Source organism: Coenobita brevimanus, chromosome 59 (assembly GCF_032717465.1).
Source record: "Coenobita brevimanus isolate Jiangsu-jjx chromosome 59, ASM3271746v2, whole genome shotgun sequence".
In the NCBI taxonomy this organism is placed as follows: domain Eukaryota; kingdom Metazoa; phylum Arthropoda; class Malacostraca; order Decapoda; family Coenobitidae; genus Coenobita; species Coenobita brevimanus.
This window is the reverse complement of record NC_137012.1, coordinates 25,918,383-25,934,825: the sequence shown is the minus strand read 5'-3', so window position 1 is coordinate 25,934,825 and position 16,443 is coordinate 25,918,383. Positions and strand designations below refer to the sequence as shown.

Sequence of the window (16,443 nt, the reverse complement as noted above, 5' to 3'; positions counted from 1 at the left end):
TAGTATTTGGAAACAGGGAAGAGGAAGAAAAGGTTAGGTTCGCAAGACTCGAGAGAGACACGAACATGGTGAGAGGAATATTAGGCAAGATTGACCCCGAAGGAAACAAGTGGGTAAAAGAAATTGAGGAAGTAAGGAGGATAGGGCCTTATAAGAAAGGGGAAACAAGACCAATGAGAGTCAAGTTTACATCAGAAAGTGTAATAAATGAGATACTTAAAGTGACCTGGAAATTAAGCAAAGAGGCGGGGATGGAAAATATTATAATAAGAAAAGATCTGAATGAAGAAGAAAGAGAAGCTTTAAAATCATTAAAGGAAGAAGTAAAGGAAAAAAATGATAAGAGGACAGAGGAAGAACGTAATACTTTTTTTGGAGAGTATTGGATATGAAAGTAAGGAAATGGTATTTAAGGAAATAGAAGTGAAGGAAATTAGGGGGGATGGTTGTGAAAGATCAGAAGTTGAGGAAGTGGTACGGACAGAGAGTAGGAGAGAAGAGGGTATTAATAATGTCAAAAATAATTTGAAGGTGATATATACTAATGTTGATGGTTTCATATCGACAAGGATCGAAATTAATGATTTCTTGAGAGAACATGAACCTGATGTCATGTGCTTTGTAGAGACCAAATTAAGAGAAGATATTGATGTTCATTTGGGAGATGGTAAATACAAACTGTGGAGAAAAAGACAGAAAAGAAAAAAGGGAGGAGGAGTGATGATAGCAGTGAAGAACAACATAAATGTAGATACTGTGGAAATGGGAGAAGGCAGGGCTGAAGTGATATATATGAAATTAGAAACTGGAGAGAATGTTAAGAGAGATATGGCGGTAGTGTATGTTCCCCCAAAGACAAGAGCATGGAAGGATGACGAATACCATGAGATGTTGTCAGATATGGCTAGCTACTTGCAAAAAATAATTGAGAAAAGCAATAATATAATTTTGGTGGGTGACTTTAATTGTAAAGAGGTGAACTGGGAGGAATGGTACTCGGGAGGCGGCGAGGATTCGTGGGGTACTATGTTATTAAATATAATAATGAATAATGTGATGACGCAGTGGGTCAAAGAAGAGACACGGTTTCGAGGTGAGGACACACCAGCAAGGTTAGATTTACTGTTCACCAAAGAACCTGATGTAATAGAATCATTGGAATATCTCTGTCCTTTGGGAAAAAGTGATCACGTGGTCATTGAGTTCCAGATGTTAATAGGAAACGTCGAGCCAAGAGACGAGCTTCATAGACAGGGAAGACACAACTTTGGCAAAGCAAATTTTACAGGATTGAGAAACTTTTTTGAAAATGCGGATTGGAGAAAATTCAGAGAAACAAGAGAGATACAGAGGAAGTGGGATATCTTTCTAGACCTCTATAATTTGGGAGTGGAAAAATTTGTACCAAGAGTAAGAGGGAAAGAAAACAGGAAAAAGGAGTGGTTTAATAGAAGGTGTATGATAGCCAAAAGAGAGAGATAAGGCGTGGAACAATTGGAGAAAGAGAGGTAACGACAGAACAAAGGAAGAATATAAAAGAACAAGAAACGAATACACAAGAATACGTAGGGAAGAAGAAAGGAATTTTGAAAAAGGTATAATTGACAAATGCAAGGATGAACCCAAACTGTTTTATAGATTTGTTAATGGCAAACTGAAACAAAAGGAAGGAATCACCAAGCTGAAAGTAGATGGAGAGGTCTTTAATGATGCGGCAATGCAAGCAGAAATAATGAACAAACGTTTCCAGTCAGTTTTCACTAAAGAAAAGGAGCTTGTGGAAGGGGAGGGAGTGATTAGAAATGTTCCGGTGATGAAAGATATAAAAGTGGAGGTGCAGGAAGTGTATAAATTACTGGAAACTCAAGATGTAAGGAAAGCCCCAGGACCTGATGGAATTTCTAATTGGGTACTGAAGGAATGGAGAGAACAACTGGCGGATAAAATTCACAGCTTAATTGTATGCTCACTGGAAGAGGGGAAAGTGCCAAAAGAATGGAAGAGGGCAAATGTGGTACCAATTTACAAGGGAGGAAACAGGGAAGAACCCCTGAATTATAGACCAGTGTCTCTAACCAGCATGGTCGCAAAATTGTGTGAGAGAATCCTGAAAGACAGATGGATAAAATATCTGGAAGAGATGAATATTTTGGCTGAATGTCAGTTTGGATTCAGAAGTGGAAGGTCATGTGTTTCAAACTTGTTGAGCTTTTACTCAAGAGCGATTGATGTGGTACAGGAGAGAGATGGTTGGGTGGATTGTGTGTACTTAGACTTAGAGAAGGCCTTTGACAAGGTACCTCATAAGAGACTAATGTGGAAACTAGAATATATAGGAGGACTAAAGGGGAAACTTCTGGAATGGATGAGAGACTTTTTGAGAGACAGACAAATGAGGACAGTAATAAAGGAAAAGATGTCTGGATGGAGGGAAGTAACAAGTGGAGTCCCTCAAGGCTCAGTGTTGGCGCCAGTAATGTTCCTGATTTACGTAAATGATATGGTAGATGAAGTGAACAGTTATGCGAGTCTGTTTGCTGATGATGTAAAGATCTTGAGGAAGATAGAGGTTGAGGAGGATTGTAAAATACTGCAGGAGGATTTGGATAGGATACACAATTGGAGCCGGACGTGGGAAATGAAATTTAATGTAAAGAAATGTAAAATATTGGAAATGGGTAAAAGTACCAGGAGACCATCACTGAATTATTTTTTGGGTAATGAATTAATCACAAAAAGGAGAGAAGAGAAAGATTTGGGAGTGCTGGTCCAAGATAGTTTGTCACCAGAAAAGCACATTAACAAGATAGTTGGAGAGACTTATAAGCTCTTGACTAACATAAGAGTAGCATTTCATTATATGGATGAGGAAATGATGAAAAAATTGATAGTGGCCATGATCCGCCCCAGGTTAGAATATGCAGCGGTAGTGTGGTCCCCACACAAAAAGAAAGATATAAACAAGATTGAGAGAATACAAAGAACAGCAACCAAGATGGTCCCCAGTCTGACAGACCTGTCATACAGAGAGAGGCTGGAAAAACTGGATTTGCCTTCGTTAGAGGAAAGGAGAAAGAGGGGAGACATGATTGCGGTGTTCAGGACCTTGGTGGGAGTAGATAAAATTGACAAAGAAGATCTGTTTGTATGGGATAAGAGAGCAACAAGAGGACATGGAATGAAATTGAAAAAGTCAAGCTGTTTGAAGGATATCAAGAAATATAGCTTTCCTTACAGAAGTATAGACTTATGGAATAGCCTGGACAAAGAGATCGTCCAGTCTAAAAACATAAACGAGTTTAAAGTTAAATTCGACTTATTGAGAAACAGCGACGGAAACCCACGAGCATAGTACATTCCGTGTATATCACAATTAGGTATATTCTTAAATATTTGGAACGACTTAGACAAAGAGGTGGTGCATGAGAAAAACATTCATGTGTGTAAAGGTAGACTTGATAAATGTGGATATGGAGACAGGACAACACGAGCATTGCTCAATTCCTGTATACTACAAATAGGTAAATACAAATAGGTAAATACACACACACACACACACACACACACACACACACACACACACACACACACACACACACACACACACTGTCCCAGGTGCATGTGTGGCCAACTGCACGTCATAAAGCCATCGTACCCATTCAGTATGATGACTTTTTTCCCCTCATTATTTCCACACGATTCTTTTTTTAAACTTGGGAACTTCATCACATGAGGGGATGGCTATAACCCCTGCTGTCTCCAGGTTATTATATCCACGTTCTAGAGAGGCTGCTAGAATTGGGGGGGAGGGGGATTTAGGTGCAGCAATTATTAATCCCTAAATAGCCAGAAATCTACTTTGAATAATGAATAAAAATCGTCTGGAGGCAGCGAGAATAGTGAAAAAAAATGTATAAACGGATTGACCCTTCACTCCGAGTTCTTTCCCCCGAAGCTGCATAAATCCGTGTGGCCTTAGAGAAGAAAATAAATCCTTAAATCCGTGTGATAATAAATACGTAGCAAAAAACAAAATTAATCCGTAGCAGAGATAAATAAATCCGCGTGGCCCTAGAAAAAATAAAGAAATAAATCCGTGTGGCCTTAGAAAAAAGAAAAGAAAATAAATCCGTGTGACCTTAGCAAAAAGTGAAATAAATCCGCGTGGCCTTGGTAAAAAAAATAAGATAAATCCGTGTGGCCTTAGCAAAAAAATAAAATAAATCCATGTAGCCTTAGCAAAAAAATAAATCCATGTGACCTTACCAAAAAATGAAATAAATCCCTGTGGCCATAGCAAAAAAAAAATAAATCCGTGTGACCTTAGCAAAAAAATAAAATAAATCCAGGTAGCCTTAGCAAAATAATAAAATAAATCCATGTAGCCTTAGCAAAAAAATAAATAAATCCGTGTGACCTTAGCAAAATGATCAAATAAATCCGTGTAGCCCTAGCAAGAAATAAAGTAAATCCAAATGACCTTTGCAAAAAATAAATAAATCTATGTAGCCTTAGCAAAAAAATAAAATAAATCCGTGTAGCCTTAGCAAAAAAAATGAAATAAATCCATGTAGCCGTAGCAAAAAAATAAAATAAATCCATATGACCTTAGCAAAAAAATAAATAAATCCGTGTGACCTTAGCAAAAAAATAAAATAAATCCATGTAGCCTTAGCAAAAAAAATAAAATAAATCCATGTAGCCTTAGCAAAAAAAGTAAAATAAATCCATGTAGCCTTAGCAAAAAAATAAAATAAATCCATGTAGCCTTAGCAAAAAAATAAAATAAATCCATGTAGCCCTAGCAAAAAATAAAGTAAATCCATATGACCTTTGCAAAAAATAAATAGATAAATCCGTGTGGCCTTAGCAAAAAGTTAAATAAATCCACGTGGCCTTAGCAAAAAAATAAAATAAATCCGTGTGACCTTAGCAAAAAAAATAAGATAAATCCGTGTGGCCTTAGCAAAAAATTAAATAAATCCTTGTCCAAAAAAAAAAAAAAAAAAAATCCGTGTGGCCTTTGTAAAAATAAAAGGGCGTTTTTATACTGAGTTAAAGTCCATGTGAGAGAGAGAGAGAGAGAGAGAGAGAACTGCCAGTCATCCGTCCCAGTTTATTCTAGGAGACGATAAACCCCTTCAGGCCGAGGACGTGGTTTATTTTTTTTTAAACTCTTGCTGCTTCCAGACGATTTTATTCAGCCTTTAAGAGAGCGCCTGTCTGTAGTTGGGTTGCATGTACCTGGCTCAAAATCCTCTTCCCCCCTCAAACCAACCCCCTTTCAGCTCAGATGATGGCCGTTCGTTGTCTAACTGGAAGGAGATTTTTTTGACTAGTAACCAAGGAGACGCGTGCCCCCATTTCTATCGAATGTCACGCCACCAAAAGCCTCAGTGGGAAGGGCATTGAAGGATAATATAAAAAAAATCCCTCAGAGCTGAATAAAATCGTCTGACCCTAAAGAACAGATAGATAGATAGATGGATAGATAGTATAATAGACGTCCTCGGGCTGAAGGGGAACTCTGGTAATCCTGGCCTAGCATCTAAGAATAGGATTTATTTTATAGAGATTCTTATCAGTTTAATCCGGTTGTTTCCCATCCCATTCAGGCTAACTTCAGACGATTTTACTCAGTCCAGGCGTGGCTTTCCCTTCGATCCGGTCATTTTGCGACTCATTTTAGCCAACCAGATGATTTTATTCAGTCCAGGCGTGGCTTTCCCTTCGATCCGGCCATTTTGCGAATCATTCTAGGCAACCAGACGGTTTTATTCAGTCCAGGCGTGGCTTTCCCTTCGATCCGGCCATTTTGCGAATCATTCTAGGCAACCAGACGATTTTATTCAGTCCAGGCGTGGCTTTCCCTTCGATCCGGTCATTTTGCGACTCATTCTAACCAATCAGACGATTTTATTCAGTTCAGGAGTGGCTTGTTAAACTGGAGGGGTTAGCTAGAGCTTTCATTAATCCCTTCAAGGAATTAAATCGCCCCTGAACTGAACGAAATCGTCTGGAGTGAACGAAATAAAACGACTAAACCCCAAGAAACCACCCTTTTCGTTCAAGTACCTCCCTGTTTCGACGATTTTATTTAAGTTAAGAATATTTATCATGCAGAGGGGTTTTTGAAGGCCCTATCTACCCTCTCTACCTCGAAGCATCTACCCACAGCTGAGGAAAATCGTCTGGCGGGAAAGAGAATGAGGTAGATAAAAAAAAAACATGAAAAAAAAAGTTAGATTATATGAGTGCCATCTTTTTATTTCATTTTTTTCCTGTTTTTTTGGTCTTACTATTTCGAGACGGTTTTCTTCATCTGAGAGATTTGGAATTAGACAGGGTTGCTGTAGTCGTCATGAAGCCCTCCATAGGCTGAGTGAAATGGCTTGATGGTGGTGGAGATTATGTACAGTAGTGTGTAATTATGATGCCTGCTGACTTAAGGGAAGAAATTACATCACTCACAGTAGATTTGATATACATACATACATACACACGTTCATACACATACATACATACATACATACATACATATACACGTTCATACACATACATACATATATACATACATACATACATACATACATTCATTCATTCATACGTACATACATCCATACATCCATCCATACATACATACATACATACCCATACACCAGAAAACAAACATACAAAGAAGCAAAATAAAAACACATTGAAGCAAACTAGCCAGCCAACCAGCACACACACACACACACACACACACACACACACACACACACACACACACACACACACACACACACACACACACACACACACGACCACTATCATAAAAACCACTTCACTACGATCATCTTTATTTTTATTTATTTTATTTCCAGACGATTTTATTCAGCTTGGGGTCAGGCCTCGAAGTGAAGGGGCCAGGAACATTTCTTAAATCCCCTCAATACTTTCTTCATTCTCGTTCCTTCAGACGATTTTCTTCATCTTCGATCTGGGAAGGAGGGGGGTTAACCTCTCAAGAAATATGTACAGGCTTAACCCCTGCAGGACGATTGCCTTCCACTTTTATTCTTGCCTCCCAAGACGATTTTTATTCTTCCTCCCCAGACGATTATTTTTCTTGCCTCCCAAGAAGATTTTTTCTTCCCAGACTTATTTTTATTTTTTTCCTCCCCAGACGATTTTTATTCTTGCCTCTTCAGACGATTTTTATTCCTACTCTCCCCAGAAAATTTTTTATTGCCTCCCCAGACGATTTTTATTTGCTTTCTCCAGACGATTTTTTTTTTTTTAGGGCAGTTCTGTAGTAGTCAAGGGGTTAATGAAGGCTATATCCAATCCCCCTCCTTCGAAAATACTCGAAAGCTGAATAAAATCGTCCGGTGGCTCGCTGATAAAGTAGGAAATACGAGAGGTTTTTTTTTTCAAACTCTCTTCGTTATGATGGTGATTGATGTGATTTATTTTGACTAATGGCAGACGATTTATTTATATATTTATTCATTATTGACCTGATTTATTCGTACTAATGACAGACGATTTATTTATTGAAGGGGCCAGAAACCGTCTCCATTAACCCCTTCAGAGCGATGCCGTGGTCCATAGCCTTTAAAACACTCGTCTTTCTCTCTACCCCATGTACTCTGGGGACGGCTCATTTACTCATTTCCTACTCCCACTGCACCCCCCACGCCCACACCGGCAGACTGAGCCATCCCCACAGCACCAAAATACTACTTACCACAAGACGATTTTACTCAGCTTACAAAAAAACTCGTAAGGAAGGGGTGAGGGAGTGTAAGAAAATCGAATCTTATGCTATATTTTTTTTTTTTTAGTGAGTCGTATTCTCGTTGACGTGTAAGCATTCGTACTGACATTTCGTAGGGGTCGTAGTAGTAGTAGTAGTAGTAGTAATGGTAGTATAGTAGGAGTAGTTGCAACCCCAGGGTCATCTGAACGTGAACCCAGTGGATTGCCGGCTGAAATTACTCTTCTGCAGTGCACTATCCTCCTTTCGGGGGATAGGGAGGGAGTTGAAGGACGTTAGTATAACCGGGCAGCTCCACCGCTCGATTATATTAGTGCCACCACGTGCAGGCGTCTCTCTCTAGAACCAGTTGAGGGGTACAGTATAGGCACAGAATTAAATCTCAATAATCCAAGGTATTAATAAGCTCTTTGTATTTTTTTTATGCAAGGAAGAAGGAACCAAAGGCCAGAACGGTCACCTGTGGAACACCTGTAATTAAATGTGATTAGCCTCCGTCCCTCATTAGAATTTGTAGACAATAACGATGAAAAAAGATTAAATACATTTGTCGTCATCACATGCTCCGGAAATCATCGTAAAATAATTTGTTTGTTCACATCTATGCACTTTTAGCTGTTACTCACTGACGGCGAATTAATCTCTTTGTAATAGATTTCGATAACTGTTTGGCGATTTTGCTGTGCCTGAGAGAGAGAGAGAGAGAGAGAGAGAGAGAGAGAGAATAGTAAAGACTGCCAGGATTAAAGTTTCAGCCAGTAATAATAAACTTCGTATTACATTAGAGCTCACGGTCAGCGATTTTATTTAGCTTAGAAACACCGCAGACAAAATGGTCATTAAATACATCTTTAATAGACAGAATAAATCGCCAAGGAAAGGGCGTTACGAGACCTCCTAAGTCAACGAGAATACGGCTCACAGGTTACACTGAGGCATTAGTCTGAAGCTACAAACGACCAACATTACAGGGCGATAGGAAATACAAGCACCCATGGGGGGGAAGAGGATGAAAGTTCGAACCACATGATTGAAAACTACCCTTTAGGTGTTTCGAAACCCTGGCGATGTGAAGCTTTAAAAAAATGGAGTGATATAATCTAAAACAGCGATGTATAATCCATGTTAACACCTAAAAGCAGCACCATGTTCCCCACTAGTCATCGCTCGCCAGGACTGAAACAGCTGAGGGTTAAGTTTCAAATGTTTCGGAGCTTCAGGGTTGGTTTGTTCGGGGATTAGCGAGTCACCGCAGGGAGCCCGGATGTGGCAGCGCTCCGTTCACCACCATCGCCACCGCCACCATCAGCATCACCACACCACCACCACCGCCTCCACCGCCACCAACACCTGTGAAGAGAAATGATAATACAGTTCGTCTACCTGGATTTCTGGGGACAATTCTCACATTTTTGTAGCTTATATTCCTTTAGTTCATTGGAAGAATATGACATTACTTCGGCCCTGCATCCCTTCCCCAACACTTCTTCGTGATTATCATTCCTTCATCTTAAGTTGGCCGGGATTTTTATCAGTTTGTTCATTATTTCCCATAGTTCATCGGTAGAATATGACAATACTTCCGCCCTACATCCTTTACGTAACACTTCGTTCACCATAACTTTCCGGAAATTTTCGTCGTTTTCCAGTCTATATCCTGTACTTCGGGAGAAAAAAAATGCTGTACTAAATCATTTCCATAGCACTTCTTCGTGACTACAGTTCGTCCATCTTGAAGGAGATATTGGTCATTTTATCGCTTATCTCCCGCACCTTGGAGGAAAATAAGACAGAATTACGGCTCCTCATCCTCTCTCTCTCTCTCTCTCTCTCTCTAAATGAGCTTGATGGAGTTTTCTTTATATTTTGTACCTAATTTCCAGTATCTTAATGGCAGAAATAGAAAATACTACGTCTTTACATCCTCTCCACTTCTTCGTGACTAGCAGCATATGCTAGTGTTCATCTCTTGTTACTGCTCAGCATTTGGGATAGAGAGAGGTAAATATTAAGCCAAGTTAGAGTGAATAGAGTATAGTATCATAGCGAAATACAGGCATGATTCCAATGTCTTTAAATACTGCACATCTCACCTGAGCTTAATGAGAGAGAGAGAGAGAGAGAGAGAGAGAGAGAATGATCCTTTTGGTGTTGAAGGGAAATTAAGATGCCTGAGACTCCCAAGAAATAAATAAATAAGGCGTCCTGGTAATGAAAACATTAATCCAAACGCAGGGCAAAAATCGTGTGTGTGTGTGTGTGTGTGTGTGTGTGTGTGTACGTAGTTGATGATGATGATGATGAGGAGGAGGAGGAAGAGGAAAAGGAAGAGGAGAAGAATGATGATGATGATGATGATTGTTGATAATAACGATGATGAAGGCAATATGGTAACAATAATGGTGATGATAATAATTACGATGATGACTGACGATAACAAATGATGATGATGATGATAATGATGGTATTGTACTCACTGCCTTCACCATTACAAAAGCACAGTTGTAATTGCAGTCATTGCCCTGGGACAATCGTGTTATTTGTACATTTTTAACCTTGAGTGGGTGGTTGCGTGTGGCACGTCTATAATATTTTCAGCTTCATGTATTTTGGCGGTGATTTTTTTTTTTGTGTGAGGGGGGAGGGGGGAGGTGATGAGTGTGTTCGGAGCAGGGGAGGTTGTAGGGTGTGTGTGTGGGGGGGGTGAGGGGGTGAGTTGGGGGATGTGGGTGTGATGTGAGTGTACGGAAGGGATGTCGGTGTGTGTGTGTGGGTGTGTTGCTGTAAATAAGTCAGTGTGGTGGATGTAAGGGTGTGATGTGTATAAATGGTGTGTGATGGGAGGTGTGGGTAGATGTGAGTGTGTGTGTGTGTGTGTGTGTGTGTGTGTGTGTGTGTGTGAAAACAAAAGATCACGCTTACTCATTATCAGCTTCACAATATATGACGCAAAGCAACATCGTCATTGTTCAAGAGAGAGAGAGAGAGAGAAAGAAAACATCATATCAATTGTTTTTTAAGATATCGTTTTGCACTGAAGGGACTAGTCGCCATACTCTCTCACCATCCCTGCTTCCACCGTCCAGCTCCTACTATGAGTTCGTGCCGGTCAGACTCGTGGGCAAGGTTTGTTTCTTCCTCTTCCCAATTATTCAGTAGTATAATGGGGATGCGGGCGAAGTATGGGTCACCACAAGTGTTAGTCCAGGGGCAAGATTGAGACAGCATAAATTGGCTGACTTAAGGAGCCTCGTGTAATGGGCAGGCAGTAATTCTAAGCCTTCTTCTTCCCTCTTTCATCTAACTAATTCTCAGTGTTCCCGGTTGAATCACTGCGAATAAGTTACCCATTAGTAGTGTTAAGTGTCCTCTTGTTTCCATGAGGTAGTGGGTCAAAATAAGCAATCAGTGCCCAGTAGTTCAGGCAATAGTCGTGATCATCGTTTGGTATATGTGTCGCATAGGTGGACTCGTATCAACGCTCTCCCACTCACAGGCATATATTTTACAGTTAGTGTTTACATCTGCACGGGTTATAAAGTTAGTGATATTTTTTCGCAGTGTGTAAATTGCCGGATTCACTCTGTTGCCTTTACAAATGGACTAAATTATACACACAAGTTATAGTGGCTCGGTACTGCTTTTTCGTGTGTGTGTGTGTGTGTGTGTGTGTGTGTGTGTGTGTGTGTTTTGGGGGGACTGAGATGAGTTGTCTTTAGTTCGTGTGTGGGTAAACAGCTTCCTTTCATCGGTTTGTTGTTGTTATAAGTCTTTGTTGTATACGCTGCGTCACTCTGACCACCGGACCTAGATGCACGTTTCCCCTCTTGACAAACCCCAGTTCCCCTCGCCTGTACCTACGTCACCCAAGTTATGCAGCTGCTGGCTTTTAAGAACAGATGTATGTTAATTTGAGGTGCTCCCTAAGTATGCCTCTACGAACTGCTTTATAAGTCATCATTAAGTTCAGTGTTCCGTAACGTTACAGCGATTATCTTCGGCACGGCCTACGAATGGGATGGGAACCGTGCTGTCATCATCGAGGGACAGACTCTACACATATTTGTTCAGCCGTGTGTTAAGTCTGGCAGAGTCCGAGAGTGTCATTGTGATTGCTCGAGTCCGAAGGTGATATGGTTTTTGCGGATGTTGCCACTTGGACTGCTTTTGTCAGGGTGTTGAACTCCTTGCCATCTTAAAGGACTCTGAATGTGACTTTTCTCTGCCAGCACCTCTGTGTAAAAAAAGACGCTTCCAGTGACCTCTGAAAAATGAAGATGGCCGCTGCGTCACACATGTATAACAGCCTTTGCATCCGCTTCGAAGCCAGGCTACCTCACCACCAGACCGACTTAATACCCACATACGGTCGAGGCAAAGGGTATGCATTCCAGAGTTCTTTAAACGCACCACCACAACACAGGTATATAGAAACGAAAGAGCGATACAAGTAAGCGATCTACCCAGACGCAAAGTAGACACAACCAGTTTTCCTGTCAGTGTCGCAATAAAGAAACAGACCAGAGATTTGGTGATTTTCAGATAAAATGAAAATTGGATTAATGAATCAGGCAATTCATGTACTGTCAAAAGTATCAGTCGCTTTACCAGTTGTATTAGTACTCGAAGTCTAGTTTTGTAAAAGAGTTCAGTATTTGCGAAATGTCCCAGGATTGTCAGTATCAAATTATTAAAACACATTAAACTCTTCATGCATGATCACCGCAACGTCAAGTATGCTCAGAGTGGCAGAGTTATTGAAATTGATTTTAGAGCACCCTGACTCTGCTCTGATTACATTATATCATAATCCAGTTGTTCATAAATGCCCCGAGTTATGAGAGAACAGTTCACTTAAAACATAAATACACCTGTCAACCTCACATCTATCAAAATTACACCTTCACACACCTGTCATTCAGTACCCACACCTGTCATTACTACTTTCCCACACCTGGCTACACCCCTACACCTAGGTTCACCCCCACACCTGCCCACTCCGACTCTCACATACCCGGCATTACAGAGTTGACGTAGGACTCAGTAAGCAGTACATTATAAATTAGCAACCCATCTTCTTTTACTATAACTATGCGAGAGAGAGAGAGAGAGAGAGAGAGAGAGAGAGAGAGAGAGACGGAAACTACACATCCTTACATTCGCACACCTTCCCCTCCTCCCCATACCTACCTAATATTAATGACTTTGGACCCCCTGACTCAACCAACACTACCACACCCACCACACCTGTCCAGACTATACCTCCCCACGCATACCACAACTACCACAACCACACCTCCCTACATCCAGACACTCATATCCATTACAGATAACTTCCTGCGTCCAGACACCAAAATACACTACTCACTCATAACCTGTACACTTATCACAACTACACTACACACACCTTTATACTTACCCCAGCGCGCGCGCGCGCGCACACACGCACGCACACACACACACACACACACACACACACACACACACACATTTTCAGCAGTCAATCCACTTTTACCTACCACCACTACCCCACCCTCTACACACACACACACACACACACACCCATCCACCCACACCTTCCTCCTTGCCCACACCCACCCCTCTACACCCCGCAACACCTTCCTGCTGCCCCACACCTACCAGACATTGCAGATTTCGCCCGTGACTCCATAGGCGGCACATTGTAGGTCAGGAGTCCATCCACGCTGTGTTGCTGGGTCTTGAGGTAGTGCGGCGAGATCTTGGCAGTGCAGCGGAGGGTCATGGCACCTTTGTTGAAGTGCTCGCGAGACACCACGAACTGTAGCCCTAAGTGGGATTCGGTGAGGCCCTCGGGGTAGTGTGTCGGGGCGTGGGGGATGAGGTACTGCCCACTAGCCTGAGGGATTGGGAAGAGAGATTAGATAATGGTAACTAATTAGGTTCATGGCATAGACAAGTATAAGAGAAACGACGAACAAAAATGAAGTGGGATTCGGTCAGGCCCCCGGGGTAGTGTGTCGAGGCGTGGGGGATTAGATGCTGTCCACTAGCCTGAGGGATTGGGAAGAGGGATTGAATGAAGTGTGATTAGGTAATAGAAAAGAGACAGATAAAAAGAGGAGTATGGAGGAAGCAGCAGACTGAAGCCATAAGTGGGATTGTATCAGTGTCGGGGAAGCACCTTGAAGTATGAGGGATGAGGTGCGAGGGATTAAGAAAAAATATAAGGAACAGCGTGATCTAACAGCATGATAGAGGAAACCCGCCATATTGAAGCCCTAAGTGGGATTAAAGGAGGTTATATTGAAACCCTAAGTGGGATTAAATTACAGGTTTCTAGGTTAATTAAGGGGTAGAGGTATTTAGGGGATTTTCTCATTATCTGAAGAATTAAAAAAATATATATATGTGTGGTGTTGCAAGAGGAGTTTTTAAAAAAGCGTAATAGCGTGTAATTACGAGAAACAAAGAATGGAAAATAAATGGGATTCGGTCAGCCCCCATTGTGTGTGTGTGTGTGTGTGTGTGTGTGTGCAAGTGTGGGGGATGAGGAGAAGGTGGATTTAATAAACATGAAAAGGAGGAAAGAAAAATTGCAGTCACAAGAAAAAATGAAATTGTGATATCTTGTTTATTACAGAGGAAAAACGAGGATATAAATACCTGGACGGGATTTAATCAGGATTCCAGGTTAAATGCGGACTCATGGGGGATTAGGGATTTAACGATGGCTTGATGGAGCGAGGAGAATATGAAAGGTTAGAGAGAGAGAGAGAGAGAGAGAGAGAGAGAGGGAGGGAGAGGCAGTGGGCTAGATAAAAGTAAACAAAGAGAGAGAGAGAGAAAAAGTTAAACACACACGAAACACTGAGATGTAAATAGTAGAATCGGGTGGATAGGACACTGGGAGAGCCGCCCCCCCCTTCGCCATCCCCCCCACACGCAGCCCCCCTCCCCAGCATTCCCACTAAAAGCCATCTCTCTCTTGTTGTGGTCAAATCTGATTATGAGAGTAGTTCACGGCAGGATCAACCCCCCCACAAATGTCCTCTCTCTCTCTCTCTCTCTCTCTCTCATTTTTTACGCTATTCCCTCCCATCTTCTCTCTTCCTTCCTCCTCGTTCTTTCACATCTCTTTTTCTTCCTTTCTCTTCTCTCCACTTTTTTTTCTTCCTCTTTCTCCTCTCTCCACTTTTTTTTTCTCTTTCTCCCCTCTCCACTCTTTTTCTTCGTCATTCTCTTCTCTCCACTCTTTCTTCATTTTTCTCTTCTCTCCATTATTTTTCTTTCTCTTTCTTCTCTTCTTCTCCACTATCTTTCCACTCCACCCCATCCCTACTCCACCCCACCCACAATCTCCTCAACACCCATTTCTCTCCACCCCCTATTATTCCCACTATTCTCCCTCCACTCTCTATCCCCCCCATTCCACCCCACCCACAGTCTCCTCCACACCCATTTCTCTCGATCCCCCATTTTTCCCACTCGTCTCCCCCCACTCCACCCCACTCCCATTGTCTTTCACCCACACTCCGAGTAAACAGCCTTTAACTAAATATAATCATCTGTTTATTGTTTATTTTTTTTATTTATTCTGAAGTGAATATTTTTATCCGTGGTGTAATGTGTATGTGACCCTGGTGTTAATCAGTAGCTTCTTGTGTGTGTGTGTGTGTGTGTGTGTGTGTGTGTGTGTGTGTGTGTGTGTGTGTGTGTGTGTGTGTGTGTATGTGTATGTGTGTGTGCGTGTGTGTGTGTGTGTGTGTGTGTGTGTGTGTGTGTGTGTGTGAGGTATTATTATTTTCATTATTATTATTATTATTATTATTATTATTATTGTTGTTGTTTTTGTTGTTGTTGGTTTCTCATTTTCTCTTTTCGATATATTAATTGCTGTATTAAAATCCTGTATATTTATTATTTTCAATATTTAACTACCACTCATACCTCTCAGTATCCCTCACCATTCACCCAGCCTCACCGCACTCACCACCCCCACTGATCCCCACTCCTACCATCCCTAACCTCCACTCCCCACCACCCCCAGCCCTTTCTTCCCACTCCCCACCCCAATCACTATCCTCATCTCCCCACTCCCCACCATCCCCATCCCTCTCTCCCCACTCCCCACCCCCACCCCTCTCTCCCCACTCGCCACCCCACTCACTATCCCTCTCCATAATTTACCAGCACTATCGTCTATGCGGATAATCGGATTCTCTAATTTACATAATGTCCACCTCTCCCCACCCCTCCCAACCCCCCTCCCTCTCTCTCTTTCCCCTACCTCCACCCCCACTTTCCTTCAACCCTTCCACCCCCTTGGCCTTCAGTTAAACCTTCCCCTGTACCCCATTCTTCCCCTTCCCCCCCTCCCCAGCCTCTCCCCCCCCATCCCTCTAGCCCCCTACACTTCCCCTCCCCACCCATCTCCCTCCCTTTCACTGTCCGTCTCTTTTTCTCCTTTTCCCCTTCTTATACCCCTCCCCCTTCCCCTCTACTGCTACCCCTGCTCACTCCCCATCTCACTCCTCTCGACCTCTCCTTCATTCCCCTCGTCCCATCCATCCCCACATTCACCTACCCCTCCCCTCTCACATCCCCTGCCCACTCTTTCCCTCCCCACTACATTCATTTCCCCTCACTTCCCCTCCATAACGCACTCTTCCTCGCCCCCCTTCCCCATTCTCTCCCCCTGT

The 16,443-nt window shown here is 42.0% G+C and overlaps 1 protein-coding gene across 1 annotated transcript in view; it reads right to left on the bottom strand.

Annotated features, from left to right (window-relative positions):
• Positions 1-11,865: 11,865 nt before the first annotated feature.
• Positions 11,866-16,443, bottom strand: part of LOC145402932 (cell adhesion molecule 3-like) — a 182,969-nt gene continuing 178,391 nt past the window's right edge. Inside the window, exons 5-6 of the mRNA XM_080274827.1 lie at positions 13,403-13,640; positions 11,866-11,996 (exon numbers count right to left, since the gene is read on the bottom strand). Coding sequence (XP_080130953.1) covers positions 11,866-11,996; positions 13,403-13,640 — 369 coding nt within the window. The remainder of the gene's footprint in view (positions 11,997-13,402; positions 13,641-16,443) is intronic.